Source organism: Lithobates pipiens, unplaced genomic scaffold (genome assembly GCF_037356315.1).
Source record: "Lithobates pipiens isolate NorthernLeopardFrog02 unplaced genomic scaffold, aLitPip1_a1.2 Scaffold_19, whole genome shotgun sequence".
Taxonomy (NCBI): Eukaryota; Metazoa; Chordata; class Amphibia; order Anura; family Ranidae; genus Lithobates; species Lithobates pipiens.
Genome location: NW_027507764.1, coordinates 161275512 through 161295324, shown reverse-complemented (window position 1 = coordinate 161295324; position 19813 = coordinate 161275512). Strand labels below are relative to the sequence as shown.

Genomic DNA, 19813 nt, shown 5'->3' with positions numbered 1-19813 from the left:
TTTGGAACCACAGGATGTGCAGCCATATCTTTTAATTTCAATATTATCTATGGAGGCGGGCCGGGGCTGGCACTCGTTCGGAGATTCCATCAGACATACTAAACTTCACTTGGAGCAGTGAGTTCTCTTTAATTTTGATGATGTGCAGTATGCAGTGGAGGCAGATAGAGGTTTTCTTTGCAAATGTTGGTTCAGTGTTTTTAGGTTAAGTATTCTACTAAGTGGGCTTTACTCTTACTTTTTTTTAAAGGACAGCTTCACAAAGGCAAAGTTGTTCTTTAAGGCTTTTCTCCAGTTCATGAATGTTCCACTTCCTTTCATAGTTTTACAGCTACATTTTTCAGGACATGTTTTGTAGCCCATTTTCTGTGATAAAATGTTGTAGGTTACAAGTAACTATAGACCTGCTACTTTAAATTCCATAGTCAGGAAGATACTGGAGAGTTTAAGAAAAGACCACATAGACAACTTCTTGCTGGAAAAAAAAATATTTTAAGTAATAGACAGCATAGATTCATGAAAAACAGAAATTGGCAAACAAAACTATTTTCTTTTTATGAGGAGGTAAGTAAAACCTTGGACAGAGGGGTGATTGTGGACGTGGTATACCTGGATTTTGCAAAAGCATTTGGCAGTTCCCCACACACGGCTAATGTGTAATGTAAAGTCTATAGGCTTGGAAAGATCAATTTGTAAATGGATACAAAACTGGCTAAAAGACTTCAAAGAGTAGTGGTTACTCTGAATGGTCTAAGGTCATCAGTGATGTACCCCAAGGTTGAGTGCTGGGACCCTTATTTTTTAATATCTTTAAAAATGCTATAGGGTCTGGGATTAAAAGTATAATTCTGTCTTTGCAGATGACATTAAGCTATGCAGTAGAATAACGTCCTTACAGGATGTCTCCAATTTACAAGCCAACCTGCATGTACTGTCTAATTGGGCAACTAAGTGTCAGATGAGGTTTAATATTGATAAATGTAAAGTTATGCACTTGGGGGCTAAGAATATACATTCATAATACATACTAAGGGGAGTACAACTGGGGAATCCATAGTGGAGAAGTATCTGGGGGTTTTGGTAGATCATAAGCTCAATAATAGCATGCAATGCCAAGCTGCGGTTTCCAAAGCGAGCAAAGTTATGTCTTGTATTAAAAGAGGTATGGAGTTAGGAGAGAGAAATATCATTTTGCCCCTGTACAAATCATTAGTAAACTCTCATATGCAGTTCAGTTTTGGGCACCAGTTATCAAAAATTATATCTGATAACTGGAGAAAGTGCAGAGAAGGGCAACCAAACTGATAAGAGGCATGGAGGAGCTCAGCTATGAGGAAAGATTAGAGGAACTGTATCTATTGCCTCTTGATAAGAGGAGATTAAGGGGGATATGATCAACATGTACAAATACAGTACATAAGGGATCCATATAGTGAACTACGGTAATGGTAATTACCAATTCACTCTAATTTTGAAATGAAGTGTGGCCCTCAGTAGCCATACTATGGCCCTTCAAAAAATTATTTAACCCAATATGTCCTATTGTTTCATTATGCATATGGTATTCCTGGTGTAGAGGGCTGTTAGAGGAAATGCCAGAATGTGCTCTAGGAGGAAGCATCCTTTCTGCTTTATATTAACCTTTACAATTTTATCTACACATACCAACACACACACAAAAAGAAGATTGCTTTGTGTTTCTTGAACTACAGTGAATTTTGTGGCTCCTTTTACTGCACATACTCCTATTGTTCATGTATTGTATTTTGTTCAGAGGTTGCCAGAACAGGGAAAAATGTTTACATTTTGTAAATTGTGATGCTCTATTGGCCCCTTACCCTACTATTGTAGGCATTGGTTCATAAAAGCCTCTGTGATAAGCCATGGTTGTATGCAGATGTACATGGACCATAGGATATGATATAGGGCCCCTACTTCTCTGCACCGTCTTCAGCATAGAGCAGAAGATTGGGGTGCGAATATTGCCATTCTATGAGGAGTTCGATACCATCTGAGTGATATTTTTTGAGTTAGTTCCCATACGTTTACACTTCTAGTTAAAGTATAGGTCACTTTGAAAGCTTTTTGCCATTGCTCTGAAGGTGTTCCCCATATCATTTTCCCAGGAGGACATTGCTAATGTTTAAACGTATACATTTTTATTGTTTAGCATTGCATAGAACAGGGATATACCCTTGGTTTTAGAATTTGTGCTAGAGTAAAATTGGGACAGGTGCCATGGTATGGCTATATGAATGTTGGGATTTGATCTGAGAAAATGGGTAATGCGTAGATAAGTGTAAAAGTCTTGGACAGTCAGCTCAAACTCTATTTGAAGGGACCTAAAGCTTTTTCTATCCATCTTTCTATGTTCAAGTCAGGTATGGTCGTGGATAGGCTCTTTAATGGTAATGATAGAGTTACGTTCTTGGTCTGTTGAAAAGGGAAATTTATAAGTATGTCCCAGGCTTGTAGGGAGGCTATTATCGTAGGAGATAAGGTTTTATTCTTTGGGGTGGTGTTGCGTTGTTGGAACTTTCTGTCTCTGTCCATCTGTATTTTTTGGTAGTAGGGAACCAAGCCTTAAGCTGGGTCAGTAAGGTGTCAGTAGTCTTTTAGATTTACCATTCCTATGCCTCCTAGTTTCCTGGGTGGAACTAGGCGAGTGAAGGCACATCTCGCTCTTTTTCCTTGCCAAATATAGTGGTTAATTAAGGAATGAGCCATAAGGAAAAATGTGTTAGGTATGGGTATTGGGAGAGTCCTGAATAAATAAATTAGCTGCGGTAGGATAGTCATTTTAAAGGTCGCTAGTCTGCCAGTCCATGAAAGTTCAACTTTAGCTAAGTCTTGGAGTTTCGCACTTACTTTAAATAAAAATGGTGTGTAGTTAGACCTGTATAGGTCTTCTGTATTAGGTGTCAGGGTGATGCCGAGGTATTTTATCCTCACCTTTTCCCATGTGTACGGGTAAGCCTTAGTTTGTTTCTGTTGTATCGCCAAGGGTACATTTAGGCCCAGTATATAGGATTTTCATTCATTCACTTTGTAATACGACAGATTGCTAAACATTTGCTGTGTGTAGTGTACCGAAGCCAGGGAATTCTCCACATCCGTGATCATTAGGATAACATCATCAGCGAAAAAGCTGATGGTATGCAATGAGTTATGCATTTTAATTCCCGAGATTTGCGGGTGGGTGCGAATGTGACACGCCAGGGGTTCCATCAACAGGTTAAATATCAGTGGCGATAAGGGGCATCCCTGGCACGTCCCATTCGTAATGGTAAATGGGGTTGAAAGAGCTCCAGACGTAAAGACATGAGCTGGAGGGTTGGTGTAGAGGTCCATGGTTGCTGAAAAGATAGGGCCCGTGAAACCAAAAGCAGTTAAAGTCTCGGCTAGGTAGCCCCAGTGTATGCAGTCGAACGCCTTCTCTGCATCCAAAGCAAGGAGCAGAGAAGGCATCCCTGGCACATTTGCATTGTGGATGATGTTGATTAATCACCTAGTGGCGTCTGAGGTTTGTCGCCCTTTAGTAAACCCTGATTGGTCAGAGTGGATAAGACCAGGGAGAACATCTGTCAATCATTGAGCTATGAGTTTGGCATACAGTTTCACATCATTATTCAGAAGCGAGATAGGTCTGACGTTTTGTGGGCTGGATGGGTCTTTCCCTGACTTAGGAATGGTTATTATCAAGGCTCCTAACATCTTTGAGGGGAAAGACGCAGAGGCAGCAGCATCATTGAATATGCGTAGTAGGTGGGGGGCTAAAATGTGTTTAAACGGTTTATAATATTCCCCTATAAAGCCGTGAGGTCCAGGGGATTTATTGGATGGCAGCGAAGCTATGGCATTGTTGATTTCTAAAAGATTGAAGGGTAGATTCAACTGTTGGAGTTGATCTGGTGTTAGTTGTGGAAGGGATAATTTGGCTAGAAAATTGGATACCTTTTCTGAGTCAGGTTGGTGGGTGGATTGATCTGCTTTTAAATTGTGCAGGGAACTATAGTACTCACCGAAAGCATCTGCAATATTTTTTGGGTGATAAGGTTTGAGTTTTGTGGTAGGGTTAATGATGTACGGGATTCTTGTTTTATATCTATATCCTTGTAGACGTTGGGCAACACATTTTCCTGCTCTGTTACCGCTGGTGTAATAAGTAATTTTCAACTGTGACATTGGGGTGTTTAGCTCAAGTGGTTAGATGCATTTTTTGTGCAGCGAGTCCACATCAGACAGGCATTTATAGTTAAGTAGTTAAGGGCCTGGTAGCCCACGTTTATTAAAGGGAAAACAAAACAACAGTCCATCCAGGAATCCCACGCAGGGGTTTAACTTCACTCAGCACACATAAATGAAAACATACCAAGCCACCTGGCTCTCTCTTGTCAGCAGTTCCTCTGCTTGCTCCCAACAGACTTATCGATTCTTTCCAGCCCCCTGGACTCACTGGTTTCCATAGTCTTCGCGACTCTCAAGGCTGGCCAGCCTTTCCCAGTTCCTGGGCAAAGAATCCCCCTTACACAGACTACAATCTCTGACAGAGATGACCACTCTACATACACAAGTCTGTCTTCACACAGCAGCAGCAGCAAGCTGCTCACACTCCACCATCCTCCACACTCTACTCTCACCAGCCCCTCGTTATATGGGCTGTGTGCAGCTGGGCACACACCCTGCTTGCTATCCTCATGACCCGGACACAGGGTTGGAGATCCCATCCCCACCCATGACTCTCAGGGTTCTCCAAACGACAGAATCCCATCCGAAACTAGCAAAACCTGGAGAAGACTGACGGAGCAGTTTTCTCCATTTAAACTCTACACTCTGTAGTCTTGCAGTCCGCAGATATGCAAACTCTGTGTCTCTTACCTCCAATTTCATAGGGACAGAGCCTCACTCTCCCACACAACCTTCTGGTTTACTTTTCAAAGTTCCCCAGAAGACAAAGTCTAAAATAATTTCTGAACATTTAAATTGTGTCGGACAGGGAGATTGAGGGTTGTTGCTTATTTTTGGGCCTCTAGGGAGCGGATGCTGTCAGTGAGCTCTTTTATACGCTGCTGCCTCTGTTTCCTCATTCCTGCTCCAATTTTGATAAATATACCCCTCATAAACGCTTTATGAGCGTTCCACATAACTGTATAGTCAGATACAGAATCTACATTATCACTGAAATATTCTTTTAGATGAATTTCCAAAGCTTCCCTGGTATCCTTTTTCTGCAGGGTGTAAGGATTCGCCCTCCAAACCGGGTTTGACCCGGGTGAAAGCGAGTCTGCTATGGTTAAAGTCACAGACGCGTGGTCAGACCAAGTAATGTTGTTGATCATCATTTTGGTAGTATGTGCCAGTAGAGTTTGATCTACTAAGAAAAGGTCGATGTGGGAGTAGGGACGATGAGCTGCTGAAAAAAAGGTGAAGTCCCTTTCTCTTGCGTGACAGCAGTGCCATGCGTCATATAGGTTGTGTTTGTGGATAAAGTCTTGTAGAGAGGGGCTTGTACGAATAGATGTGGAGGTGGTATCTAAAGCTTTGTCAGGCGATAGGATGAAATCTCCACAAATTACCAAGGATCCTCTCCTGATCGAGTCGATTTTCTTTTGTAGTTTGATGAGAAATTTAACCTGGTGGAAGTTCGGTGTATAAACATTTGCTATTGTTTATGTGCAGGAGCGAATGTCACAAATTATTATAAGATATCTGCCATTGGGGTCTTTGACTTCCTTATGGAGCTGGAAAGAAACTGTGTCCCTAATTGCTGTTAGTACTCCCTTTTTCTTTGTTTCTGCATTAGCGGTGAATATGAAGGGGTAGTTTTTATGTGAACATTTGGATTGTGCGTCGGCACAAAAATGTGTTTCTTGCACACATAGGATGTCACTTTTATATTGTGTTGCCTCAATCCACAGTGCTTTCCATTTTGCTAGGTAATTAAGACCTTTTGTATTAATGGATAAAAAGGTCACCCCCATGTGGATTGCGTGCAAATGCTTTGTTGTTGCACCCGTACTAAGACCTCCAAGGCATATGACGGCGTTGCCCTCTGTGTGGGTGGAAAGTGATCCTAGTGGTAAGGGGAGTGCATAGGAGTTTTGGTTAAAGTACTCACGTATAGAAGACTCTCCATGGCAGGATCTGTGAGCAGGATGGCTGTGCTTTGGTGGAGGCTCTTGTAGTCCCTGGAGCATCCTTTCTGGTTCGCAAGTGAATTAGGTAAGAAGAGCTGAATGCAACCTTTGGGAAGTTTTCAGTTAATAGATGTAACCTACTGTGATGAACAGGAAAAGAAAAGGAAAATATAAAGCAGCGAAACGTCTGCAGTAAGTGAAAAATAAAACGTGGTTCAGATTTCTGAAAAAGAAGGAGCATTTTGAGCACGCTATCAATGGACGGCTCAATTTGTTCAACTGTCTATTTGAATGCAGCTAAGTGCTATTCAAACATGGTTTGAGGGTCAAGTTCGTGGTAGAGAGGGTTGTCTCTCAGAGCAACGGAACTGGTGTCGCCCTGGGCATACTTATTTTACTTAGGTGTGTTTCTTAAGCTGCGTACACACGTGGCGGACTGTCTGGCCAACTTAGTCCGTCAGACAATCCGACAGACAGTCCGTCATACTTTCGAATGAACGGACTTGCCCACACACGGCACTTTTTGAGCGGACTAATACGGCAAAGTCCGACTAAGTCCGCCATACTATCCGACCTACTTTTAAAATGAACGGACTCGCCCACACACGCGGAGGAAAGCGTCTCCAGGTAGACGGGGCCCGCGAAGGAGACGTCGCTGACCCCGCCGCCTGGAATGGACTTAAAGGGGAACCCCAACGCCGAAAAAAATCGGCGTGGGGGTCCCCCCCAAGTCCACAACAGACCCTTGTCCGAGCACGCTACCCGGCCGGCCAGGAAAGGGGGGCGAGCGAGCGCCCCCCCTCCTGAGCCGTACCAGGCCGCGTGCCCTCAACATGGGGGGTGCCTTGGGGAAGGGGGGGCCACGCGGCCCCCCCACCCCAAAGCACCTTGTCCCCATGTTGATGAGGACAAGGGCCTCTTCCCGACAACCCTGGCCGTTGGTTGTCGGGGTCTGCGGGCGGGGGGCTTATCGGAATCCGGGAGCCCCCTTTAATAAGAGGGCCCCCGGATACCGGCCCCCCACCCTATGTGAATGAGTATGGGGTACAATGTACCCCTACCCATTCACCTGTGAAAAAAAGTACAAAAAAAACACAACACAGGGTTAAAATATTTTATTGCACAGCTCCGGGGGTCTTCCGTCTTCGGGGGTCTTCTCGCCGGACTCCTCCGCTATCTTCTTGTAGCTCTTTTGCTAGCGGAGGAGTCCGGCTTTCTTCCGCGCCGCCGGCCTCTTCTCCCGACTTCGGGGGTCTTGTCCCCCTCTTCGGTTCTTCTGCCGGGCCACCGCGCCTTCTTATAGCTCTTTTACAGGCGGTGGCCCGGTCTTCTGTCGCCGCCGTCGCCGCCTTCCGTTCTTCTTCTTCTTCTCCAGGAGATGTTGCCTCGACGATCTCTCCGGCCGGAATGCCAGAGCCGCGCTGCGCGGCCACTTATATAGTGACAATGGGGCGGTGTCACATGGCTTTATGTCACATGGGTTGGTCACATGGGTTGATGTCACATGGGGACTATGACATCGTAAGGGGGCGGGGTCACCATGTGACACCAACCCATGTGACATAAACCCATGTGACACCGCCCCTTGTCCCTATATAAGTGGCTGCGCAGCGCGGCTCTGGCATTCTGGCTGGAGAGATCGTCGAGGCAACATCTCCTGGAGAAGAAGAAGAAGAAGAAGAAGAAGTGGAAGGCGGCGACGGCGGCGACAGAAAACCGGGAGCCCTCATTTCTGTTGTGGGAGGCGGAAGGAGAAGGAGGTGGCTGTGTGTTAAGGGCCGGTGTTGATGTGGGCCGGCGTGTCAGACTTTGCGTACCTGACTGATGACTGACTACGAGATAGCAGGAGAAGGTCTCCCTTACGTGTCTGGTTCAAGGCCCCTGGTAGTATGGGCAGGAGGCACGGGAGCACAGATTGGTATGAGAGCCTGGCATGTTTGATGCAGGAAAAGAGGCCCAAGGGCCTGATGCAGATGGGTTGGAGGTCTCCAGGCAGCTGGGTGTTGGCAGCGGATGCAGAGCAAGAGCTGGTGAGGCAAGTCCAGTCACAGGCATGCTCGGCAACAGACAGGTGGTGCAGTACAAGGGATCAGGCAAGTTCAAAGTCTGGGTCATAGGCAGGGTTGGCAACAGGCGGGCAGCACGGTACAGTGAAGCAGGCAGGGTCAAGGTCACAGACAGGCCGAGGTCAAGGGCAGGCAGCAAACAGGGCAATCCAAAGGTCAAGCCGGGTAGTCAGGAGATCAGGAGCTTCAAAGCAAGATAAGGGGTACTAGGGCACAGGGAGCTGCAGATTGGACAGCACCGAGCACACTATGGAGGACACCTAAATAGGTCGATTGGTGCCATGATCATCCAATCCTGGAGGGTGTCTGACAGCAGGTTGGGGTGTGTGTATGCCCCTGGGAAAGCTGTTCTGTGCCACTGTTGGGTTCCGTCATTGAGGAACTCCACTCTTACGCAGCCATCACTGTCCGCGGCTAGCCACGCCCCCTCACCAGATTAATTTAAATGTTCTTTATACAGCCAATCAGTTTATATAAATTATATATATTATATATTTACTTTTAATAAATTACTTTGAATATTTTTTTACGCTTGTAGGCAGAAAGTTTCATAATCTTCTATAAAGTGTAATCACTAATTTAAACTTGTGCAAGGAAATATCCTGTTTTTTGTAAGTAGACGTAAACTCCTCCACTTAAATCTCAAATATTTTAAGTAGGCGACTCTTATTAAAATATTACCTGCATCCTGCTAAGAAGGTCCCTGTTCAGGTATTATACCTCTATAAGGTGACAATACTCTGTTTCAGTTTTCCAATTGTGCCCCCATGTTGTCACCCTGTCACGTAGGCTTTCAATGGAGACCCCATGTGGTCCATAAAAACTCACATTATACAGACATGACCCAGCCATTGTTGCAGTGTCTGCAGGAGATCAACACCAACAAAGGATTAAAAGGGTAAAAACAAGCATTTTATTAAAAAAAATGGCAGTTGTTTATGATGCACCATGTTTTAGCAAACTTAATGCAATTCATTTAGAGGTTATGTTTGTTTTAATCTTCCTGCACTTAATTGGATACGCAAAGAGAATGCAACTTCACTTTATCACTAAGCTAAGTGAACATTCTCCAGTGTTTCTACATTTTGTCAAATAAATTGAGAATAAACTTGTTAATTTGTTTTGAGCTGTATATAATATATAAGTCTGTTTTAGAAATATTCCTCATTGGTTTCTTGTGAAGATTTTCAGGGGAATCATTTAAAAGGTGAAAGATTTCCTAAAATAAACAAAACCCTAGATTATTTTTTTTGATTCGCAATAATATATTAGCCAAAATTATCAAAGGCAGAACTACTCACTTTTTTAAACATGTTTGAAGAGAATCTATATACCGGTACTTATCAAATATATTTTTCTTTGTATTTGTATTATGATCAAGTTTAAAAAGATGTAATTGTGTTTTCATTTGCCTTTTAACTATGCAAATAAAACTTTTGTGTATTAATATTTTATGTTTGTAAACAGTAGGTGGAGAGGCATCATTATGCAGCTTTTGTGCTGAATAGTAGACCCTACCCCTCATCCAAGCATATATGCGAATATCTGAATTTGTTCATACATACTGCTAAAATACATTCATAAAAATTTAAATAAAGGTTTTTTTTTTTACATGTATTTTATGTTTATTTTTAAACTTGTATTTTATATTTTATATTTTTTCTCCTAAGTAAACAAAAACTTGTTTTACATATAATTATTCTAGACATGAAAAAAGCTTTTAGGAGAACTGTGGTTTTACTTAATTGCAGAACAGAAACTGCCTAGTGTTTGTTTTACCTTGTTCGAAAACCTCAGAGACAGCTATCTAATAAATGCTGAGTCACACTTATCTGTTATAACTTATAAGGTAGGTCATACCAGGGGTTGAAGGAAAGAAATTTGCATGATTCCCCCATCAACACAGACATTGCTGACAGGGGAATTCCTCCTGCTGAGCAATTGTCTGCTCCTGGCAGGGGCGGGTGGGGGAAGCCATCCCGGAAGGAGAAGATAATGAGTATTGCTAGCAGCCACTATGGATAATCGCAAGAGAATCTGTCAGGCTGGTTGTACCCAGGTTGATCGATCAATTAACTTAGTACATTCAGCCTGCAGAAACAATGATTCAAATCCCGGCCAGTTCCTACTGAACCGGCTGAGGTTTGAACTGTGTATGGCCAACCTTAGTAGCCTTTTTACCACCAGAGAAAAACATGTAAAATATGCCTTAGGCTAGGTTCACACATGTGCGGGTGGTTGCAGATGCGGGACTGTGTGTAAATCACACCCACAGCCAAAGTGCACTGCTTTTTTTGCAGATGCAAGGGGGTGACATTCATTCTTAACTACAAGCCTACAACAACGTCTTCATATGACAGTGAGATTGTAAGGCTCTCGTTCTGGGCGGACGTCATATGACGTGAGTCCATTTAAACAGGGAATGCGCGTGATCATGTGTGCGTAGCCCTGTACTGTTGGTGGCGGTGTGTCATCGAGACACCGCTTGTCACTAACAGGAGTAAACAGCCACTGGGCATGGCTGTTTACCACGTGATCTGCTGTGATGAAGTCAACTTTGTGTAAAAAAATGCCTTTTCATTTTTTTTCCACATTTTCCAAAAACTTCTGGAAAAAAATAACCACTAAAAAGACTCATTATACCTCATAGATTATATGTTGGGGTGTTTGCTTTCCAAAATGGAGTAATTTTGTGGGCAATTCCATTGTCTTGGTGCTCCAGCGCCTTCAAAAGTGTATTAGGTGGTTGAGAAATGAGATGTGCAATTTATGCTCGTAGATCGCCTGATGGTGCTACTTCAATATTGGGCTTTTGTATGTGCCCAAGCTGTGTAAAAGTCCCACACATGTGGTTTCACCATACTCAGGAGGAGTAGCAGAATGTATTTTGGGGTGTCATTTTTGCTATGTATATGCTATGTGTTGGAAATATCTTATAAATTGACAACTTTGTATAAATAAAATGCTTTTTAATTTTTTTTCCACATTTTACAAAAATGTCTGGAAAAAAATAACTTTTCAAAAGACTTATTATGCCTCATAGATTATATGTTGGGTTGTTTGCTTTCATTTTGTGGGCAATTCCATTGTCCTGGTGCTCCAGGGCCTTCAAAATTGTAATAGGTGGTTGAGACATGAGATGTGCAGTTTATGCTTGTAGAACGCCTGAAGATGCTACTTCAATGTTGGGCCTTTGTATGTTGCCAGGCTGTGTGAAAGTCTCACACATGTGGTATCCTCATACTCAGGAGGAGTAACAGAATGTATTTTGGGGAGTAATCTGTTGTATGCATATGCTCTGTGAGAGAAATAGCCAGTTAATTTGACAATTTTATAAAAAAAAAAAAAAAAAATCTTCATTTTGCAAAGAATTGTGGGAAAAATTACAACTTAAAAAGAACTCACTATGCTACTTACTTAATACCTTGGAATGTCTACTTTCTAAAATGGGGTAATTTGGGGGGGAGGTATTTGTACTTTTTTGACTTGTTAGTATCTAAAGAAATGAGATAGGCCGTCAGTACTTCAGGTGTGATCAGATTGATCAATTTTCAGGGATTGGCACCAGTTTGTAGAATCTATAACTTTCACAAGGACCAAATAATATACACTAATTTGGGTTATTGTAGCAGTATAAATTTTGGCCAAAATGTATGAAGAAAAATTACTAATTTGCTAAATTTTATGAAAGAAACAAAGAAAAAGGCAATTTTTCACAAAATTTACAGCCTTTTTTTATTTATAGCACAAAAAAAAAATAGTGATTAAAAACAACCAAAAGAAAGCACTATTTGTGTGAAAAAAAGGACACTAATTTAATTTGGGTACCGTGTTGCATGACTGAGTAATTGTCATTCAAAGTGTGAGAGCACAGAAAGCTGAAAATTGGTCTGGGCAAGAAGGGGGTTTAAGTGCCCTGTATTGAGGTGGTTAATGGCACCCCCACGAATCTGAAAATGCAGCACACTTTGACTGTGGTTACAGGAACAGGTGCAAAAGCACCATGCAACTTCCCTGCAGCTGCATTTAAAAAAGGTGCAGGGACCTTTTTCCTGCGTTTCCTACAGGTACAAGAGCCCATTCAAGTGAATGGGCTGTTGTGCCCACGCAAACACGGGAGGAGCTGAATGTATAGGTGGGAACCTAGCGTAAAGCTGGCTATAGATGGATACAATTTTGAACGTGAATTCTTAGGAAAAGTAGTAGAAAAATTAGAAACATAGATAAGTAAAATAATACTTTCTAAAATTAGTCTTGAATTCTCCTCAGTTAGTTTGAGGTCATGCCCACTTGTTCTTGATTTTGTTTTCATATTAAAAAACACTGCCCTCCTGAGCCTTATTCTGCCCCTTGATGTATTTAAAGGTTTCTATCATGCTTCCCCTTTCCCTTATCTCCTTCAGACTGTACATATTAGGCTCCTGAAGTCGCTCTCGATATGTTTTATCCCCCAGACCTTTCACCATTTTTGTTGCCTGTCTTTGGACTCGCTCTGTTTTATAATTATCTTTTTGTAAGTGGTCTCCAGAACTGGACACAGTATTCTAAATGAGGTCTCACTAAAGATCTATATAGGGGAATCAGAACCTCCTTCCTCCTGCTGGGGATCCTTCTAGAGATGCATCCTAGAATTCTATTTGCTTTTCCCACTGCCTGGTCACACTGTTTGCTCATTTTGCAATCATCTGAAATAAGTACCCCCAAATCTTTTTCCTCTGTAGTGCTGACCAACACTGTACCCCCAATGTTGTACTCTTTCAGGGGATTCTTTTTCCCTAGCTGCATTATTTTGCATTTAGAAATATTGAACTGCAGTTTCAACTGCTTTGACCAATCTTCCAGCAATGCCAAATCATGTTCCATATTACAGACACTTCCAGGGATATCAACCCTATTACACACCTTTGTATCATCATCAAAAAGACATTCCTTGTTTTTTTTTTTTTTTAAACAACCGTTTTTTCAGGAGCAGTGATTTTAATAATGCTTAAAGTGAAACACAAGTGAAATATTCCTTTGAATTTCACACCTGGGGAGTGTTTATAGTATGCCTGTAAAGTGGCGCATTTTTCCCGTGTTTAGAACAGTCCCTGCACAAAATTACATTTCTAAAGGAAAAAAGTAATTTAAAAGTACTCATGGCTATAACCAATTGTCTATGGGAGAAATAAAAAGTGTTAATTCTAAAGGCTTATATGCATGGTATTGTCATAAAAAGTGTTAAGTGGCCAGTGAACAGGCAGGAGGTAGCTAAATGTCACAGCAATCTAAAAAGTAAATGGATGAAATAGAGGTGTCATCTGCCTTGCTTAACTGGGTATGAACTACAATTACTAATACCAATTACAAATCTTTTGGTAGGTCAATCACATGTTTGTATTTTTAAGAATGCCTGCACTGAAATATGGCTGCCATTGATGACCACCTTCTAAACATTTTATTTGCTTGGCTTTATCTGATCCAAATCTCTCAGCAATCCTGCAACTTGCTGGCCTTTGGTCTGAGTTTCTGGATAATCAAATCTATGGATCGCTGGCTCACTGCCGTTATTCTCTGTCCATCCAGTGAGCTCATTGACAGTGAATTCAGAAACATTCTGCTAGACTCTAGCAGCTAGAGGAAGCTAAGGTATTGAGAGTAGGGACAATTCTGTCACCAAGGGAGGCAGTAGACTGGATTTGACAGATGGGAAGGCTGAAAACTCTCCTTCTCTGAGTCACATACTTCTTCTCAATCATGTTTGCCTTATGGTTTAGTCAAATTGTATTTTTCTATTTAAGATATATTTTGCGCTAAAGGTAAAACCCATAAACTAGCAGCTATCACACTATTAAATACAAAAATGTTAAGATTAAGTAAACCAAACTGAAGTGCAGTGGTCATAAAACAAATCAAAACCAATATAAGTCCAGTATGTGTATCTATAATAAAATGTCAATACAAACAAAAGAACTCCACCGTGAAATATAGGTGAAAAAATCTTTATATAACACTCCACATAATAGTGTAGAAAATTCCTCCAGGTAAAAGAAAAACACACAGTGCACCCACCCCAGTTCCCAGATCAAAGGCTTACCTGAAAAATATTACCCTTAAAATGAGAAGTCATCTAACACTTGAAAGTGATAAGCTTAAATCCTGAATATATGATATCACCACTTCATTCCACCATATATAGCAGAGGCCACTCAAGTGAATATGCAATATGTGAAAAATGAGAACGTTCCACATAATGTAAAATCAACGGCACCAAATTTTAAAGTGGAAGTAAACCCACTGACTTAACGGTTTCAGGAAACCATTACATGCCCGGCAATTGCTGGCTGTCACATTTGCTTGTTCTGTCAATTAAACTGTCAAACCACCCAGTGGCTGGTGTCATAACTGATCACATGTGCAGCATCATGGCAGTTGAAGATTAAACCGAGGCCAAGATTCCTTCACTGAAAATGATAGGAGTGTTTACTTCCACTTTACAAAACAGTGCTACTCACATATCTAAAAACATACAGTGCTGTTTGAATCACACTCCCCAAGGGACTATGCAGATCACTTACAGAATGCGTAATAAGTGATGATGTCACGAGCAAAAGCAGTTTGTCATTTTTGACTAAACTGGTTTCTCAGGAAATTGTGAGTTTTGTAAAGAAACACCAGTAGCACTTTGCTTTCATACTATCTCCCTCTAATTGAAACTGTACAGAACCATACAAAACTGAAAGAGAGGAATAGGGAGTCACTACTCTTACTCATTCAGCTGTGTGTAGAAAAATTAAACTTCAGCTATTGGACTCTGTAAAAAATAGGCTTCTTTCAGCAAAGTAGTTGCAAATAGTCTGGTAAACATATCAAAAGCATAAAAGACTAAATGTGAAAATAATATTTCAAATGTATTTTTAGTCCTGAATGAATAAATACAGAAATTATAAAGATTTTCTATACTTACTGTTAAAAACAAATCTGTCATGAAAGAATAATGGAGGCTTTTATTGCTGGATGCTCCTTTTGAGATTGCTAGTTTTCTGGTTGTGATGCAAATTTTGGCTTCAATGTTGTCTAAGTTGTTGAGCTGAAGTAAATATACAGATAAAACTCGTTGCAGCATTTTCTAACGTGACATAAAAGTACTTAAAGCAGAACTCTAGTGTGGTTAAGAGTAAACGGCCTTTGACATCTGAGTTTGCCCTCCTCCAGTGCTGACAGTTCCATCAGCCCCTTCGCTGCGCAGTCCACCACTGCTGCTATCTTCTCCTCTGCTTCTTTTGGGTCCGGTACCTTCTTTTTTGACCATTGGGTGATCACTGATTGTATAGCTCTTGTGTATGCACACTGGAGTTACATTGTTCCAGCAATTGTACTCATTATTGGCACCTTACAACTGCAGGCAGTGAACTCAAGAAAAAACTACAAGGAGCAAAGGGATAGAGTTTTTTGTAATGGCAGAAAACATGCAAAGTTTTTTTCCCAACTATCTGTACTTCCTAGCAATTGTTTTTTTCTTATAATTGAGCTCTGCTATAAGTCAAACATAACCAGGCAACTAGCTTTTTCAGAAGGAGGTCAGCTATGGCAGCTCTTCTTATTACAGTGTCCCTTTAACCTCTTCACACCGGCTGAACGCACATATCAGGCCTCTCGGGGTGTGGGCCTTCACACCGACTGGCTACATATATGCGGTCCTGTTTAAAACACTTAGCGTGCTGAGGGCGCACTCCCAGCATGGTAGCCGGTGGTTACCAGAAAGCTTCCGGTGCATATTAGCCATCTGGAGCTTTGCGATCATGTGACCACTGTGACAACCAATAATGGCGGTCACATGCCCGTTGGGAAGGGGTTAAGTTGGTGGTTACTCAAAACAAAAAAAAAAAAATGTAACTCCAAGTGCACATTATATTTTCTTAAGATGTTTTAGATGTTTTATCTCCCTTCCTCATAAAATGAGTGAGCGAAGAACAAATATTTGATCTATTTTACTGCATTTGTGTATTCCAGCGGCAAGCAATTCTCTGTCTTTTTGAGTTCAAAATAATATTGTGTACCAATCTCAAGGCATGTTTAAAATTCAAGTCTGTTTGATGAAAAAGGCTTCTAGGTTTGCCCCGTTGACTTTTGTCATCATTTGGCTGTTTCTCAGTATGTAAATATAAAGGCATGCAAATTGTGACTCGCTGACAATAGCTGTGAAATCAATAATCCTCTGAACTCTAGAAACTGCTGTTTTATAAGCACTAACATCTTTCAGCAGGAACACAAAAGAAAGTTAGACAAAATTATATTATAAGAGCACAGTTTGTACAATGATGTATTGCTATTTGTTTTTTTACTTTTTACTTTCTACTTAGTGCAATTTTGATATGCTAGGCAGAATGATTTTCTATTTCACAGTACAATAATGTAATGTTTGTGGTGAGCCATGTTATAAATGTGCAGCAACTTTTTTTTGTCCACTGTTGTGCACTGGCATTGTATAAAAAAAGAAGTTGCTTTCTTAACGTAGAACAATGTCCTTCCAATAAAACACATGTTGCAGCACCTAGCCACTTGACCTCTGGAAGATTTACCCCCCTTCCTGGCCGGGCATTTTTTTGCCATACGACACTGTGTTACTTTAACAGACAATTGCTTGGTCATTTAGACCTGTAACCAAATACAATTGATGTCCTTATTCCCACAAATAGAGCTTTCTTTTGGTGGGATTTACCTCTGCATTTTTTTTTTGTGCTATAAAACAATTTTGAAAAAAACAAAAAAAAACTATATTTTTTACTTTCTAGTATAAAACATATCCAATAAAAAAAATTAAAAAAATGAATTTCTTCATCAATTTAGGCCAATATGTATTCTGCTACATAAGTTTGGTAGAAAAAAAAAATCTCAGTAAGTGTATATTGATTGGTTTGTGCAAAGGTTATAGAGTCTACAAACGGAATTTCGATTTTTTTTTTTTTTACTAGTGATGGCAGCAATCAACAACTTATAGCAGGACTGTGATATTGCGGCAGACAATTCAGACACTAATGCCGCATACACACGACTGGACTTTTCGACGGACTAGGTCCGATGGAATGAATCCATCAGATATTACGATCGTGTATGGGCTCCAGCGGACTTTTTTTCCCCAAAAGTCCGACGGACCTAGAAATAAAACATGTTTCAAATCTTTCTGACGGACCGGAGTCCGGTTGAAAAATCAGTTTGTCTGTATGCTAGTCCAATGGACGAAAACCGACGCTAGGGCAGCTATTGGCTACTGGCTATGAACTTCCTTATTCTAGTCCAGTCGTACGCCATCACGTTTGAAACCATCGGACTTTGGTGTGCTTGTGTGTGGCCAAGTTCGTTCATTCGGAAAGTCCGTCGGAACTCCCCCGAAAGTCCATCGGACCTAGTCCGCCGAAAAGTCCGGTCGTGTGTACGTGGCATAACTGACACTTTTGACACTTTGGGAACCAGTGACACTAATACAGTGATCGGTGCTAAAAATAAGCACTGTCACTGTACTAATGACACTGGCTGGGAATGGGTTAACATCATGGGTGATCAAAGGGTTAACTGTGGCCTAGCCAGTGTTTTTATACAGTGTGAGAGGGGCTTTTACTAGGGGAAGACATGGATTCTTGTCCCTGCTTTGCATAAGCAGACTGCAGTTCTACCTCTGTACTGAATGATCGGTGGCTGCCGGTTGACATTGAGTCTGCAGTAGCCACAGATCAGAATGCGTGCCCCCTACCCAGAAGTCGCAGAACATGTACTGATGTATGATCCAGTTCAGCAGTGCCAATTTGTGGCTGCATATGTAAGTTATATGGTTGGCAAGTGGTTAAATATAAATGCTTACAGTTTTCTCCTATTCTCCCTACAGTCTCAAACATATGTGTTGATGCAGTTTCCTGTGATGGGGTGGCAACAATATGTCACTGCTTCTGTATTCAAAGCAATATTGCCACTCTCATGTAGGCTATGCCTGCCTGCATTAAAAGAAGTTGTAAGGGGGGGTGGCTGTTAGCATTTTCACTGCTGATTCACAAGCCTGTAGCTCGGGGTTGTCAAACTGGCGGCCCTCCAGCTTTTACAGAACTACAAGTACCATCATGCATCTGCTGGTGGGAGTCATGCTTGTAACTGTCAGCCCTGCAAAGCTTCATGGGACTTGTAGTTCTGCAACAGCTGGAGGGCCGCTAGTTTGACACCTGTGCACCTTGTCAATTGGCATCTGGCCACATCCAGTCCAGCCTACTGCTTTCTGGAAAGGCAGCACTGCTTTGGTTGCTGAAACCCCCTTACGGATAGAGTGTAATGCACAAACAAAGGAATATTTGTCTCAGTCATACAGGAGCCTTTAGATTTACTTTTATACAATGCACATAAACACACACATTACATACTTTAATATATGGCTGTAAGGTACAACAGATTGCAAAGATCTGAGAGGCCCTTACAGTTATATATTTTTTCAACTCCCGACTATGAGTTAACAAGCTTCCAGAAATCAGTTGCATTTATTTGTTCATGATGAAATGTGGTAATGCTCTCTGCAGTCTATCCATATCACAGTATTAGCCTGCAATACAAATATTTGTTTTCTTACCCATTTTTCATCTAGTTTCAGGATCACTATGAAAAATCTAGCATGAGCAGTAGCAGCAGCAGCAGTGGAATAGCAAGCTGCAAGAGTGACTTTTCCGAGAGCACCATCATCCCCCTGGGTCTTCTACAGCCACACAGCTCCGATAAGGAATCAGATGTGTTCCTCCCAAATCAAAGCTATTCCATGGACAATGCTGCTAAAGGTGATACTTGCAGAGATACACAGTACATGTAAATATATGCTGACTCCAGGACCATTCTAAGGGACCACTGCTGCCCTAGACACTTTTTAACAATTGTGTTTTTTTTAATACAAGTTTAACAATTGCACAAAAAAGGTTTGGCTCTAAATTTACTTTATTAAAAATATAGAAATTAAGGCCACAATGCCCTTTATATAATAAGCTTAATGGGCTTATTAACATTTTGAAGAGAAAGGGAAATTAATTCAAAAGACTTAAAGGCACCTTGCTACAAAAAAAATAAAAAATAAATGCAGATTTTTTGCAGGTAAAGAAAAAAGTGCATTTATTATTATTTTTTATTAGGAGGCTGTACCTGAGATCAGCAAATTGCAGTTACAACTTCAGACTCCTGCAGACTGTCTGTGTAGCTGTCTGCCCAAACCTCGTACGGCTAAGGCAGTTATTGAATGACAGGGAGAATCAATGAACCACTAGAGTTCTCACCAGTGTCCAGGTAGTTCATTGGGAACCACAAGCTGTCGGCTGCAAAGGCTGTCAAAACTTGTAGTTCATGCATTCACATAACTCTGTAAATGAATGATGTAGCAATGTGGGCAGAGTCCAGCACAGCTGCGTTCTTTTACAATTGTGACACGGGGGGGGGGGGAATCCCCAGTCTGCTGTCAGAATTAGAAGGTGGATCAGAGAGAGGCTGTAGGAGCATGAACATGTTACAAGTTCCACCTTCAAAACAGGTGGAACAGTCTGCTGTCACATTTAGAAGGGGGATCAGAGAGAGGCTGCAGGAGCAGGAACATGTTACAAGTTCCACCCTAAA

General features: G+C 41.5%; 1 protein-coding gene across 14 annotated transcripts in view; it reads left to right on the top strand.

The window, feature by feature from the left end:
• The window catches only part of NEK10 (NIMA related kinase 10), a 487578-nt gene that overhangs the window by 318261 nt on the left and 149504 nt on the right, over nucleotides 1-19813 (top strand). For 11 of the 14 annotated variants that reach the window (XR_013277553.1, XR_013277555.1, XR_013277554.1 and 8 more), the window contains one exon: nucleotides 18807-18993. Coding sequence is in view for 11 of the 14 variants with exons in the window: in XM_077491447.1 (XP_077347573.1) it covers nucleotides 18807-18993 (187 nt within the window). In the remaining 3 variants the exon portion in view is untranslated. The remainder of the gene's footprint in view (nucleotides 1-18806; nucleotides 18994-19813) is intronic. The other 3 variants (XM_077491445.1, XM_077491449.1, XM_077491443.1) reach the window with 1 other exon arrangement.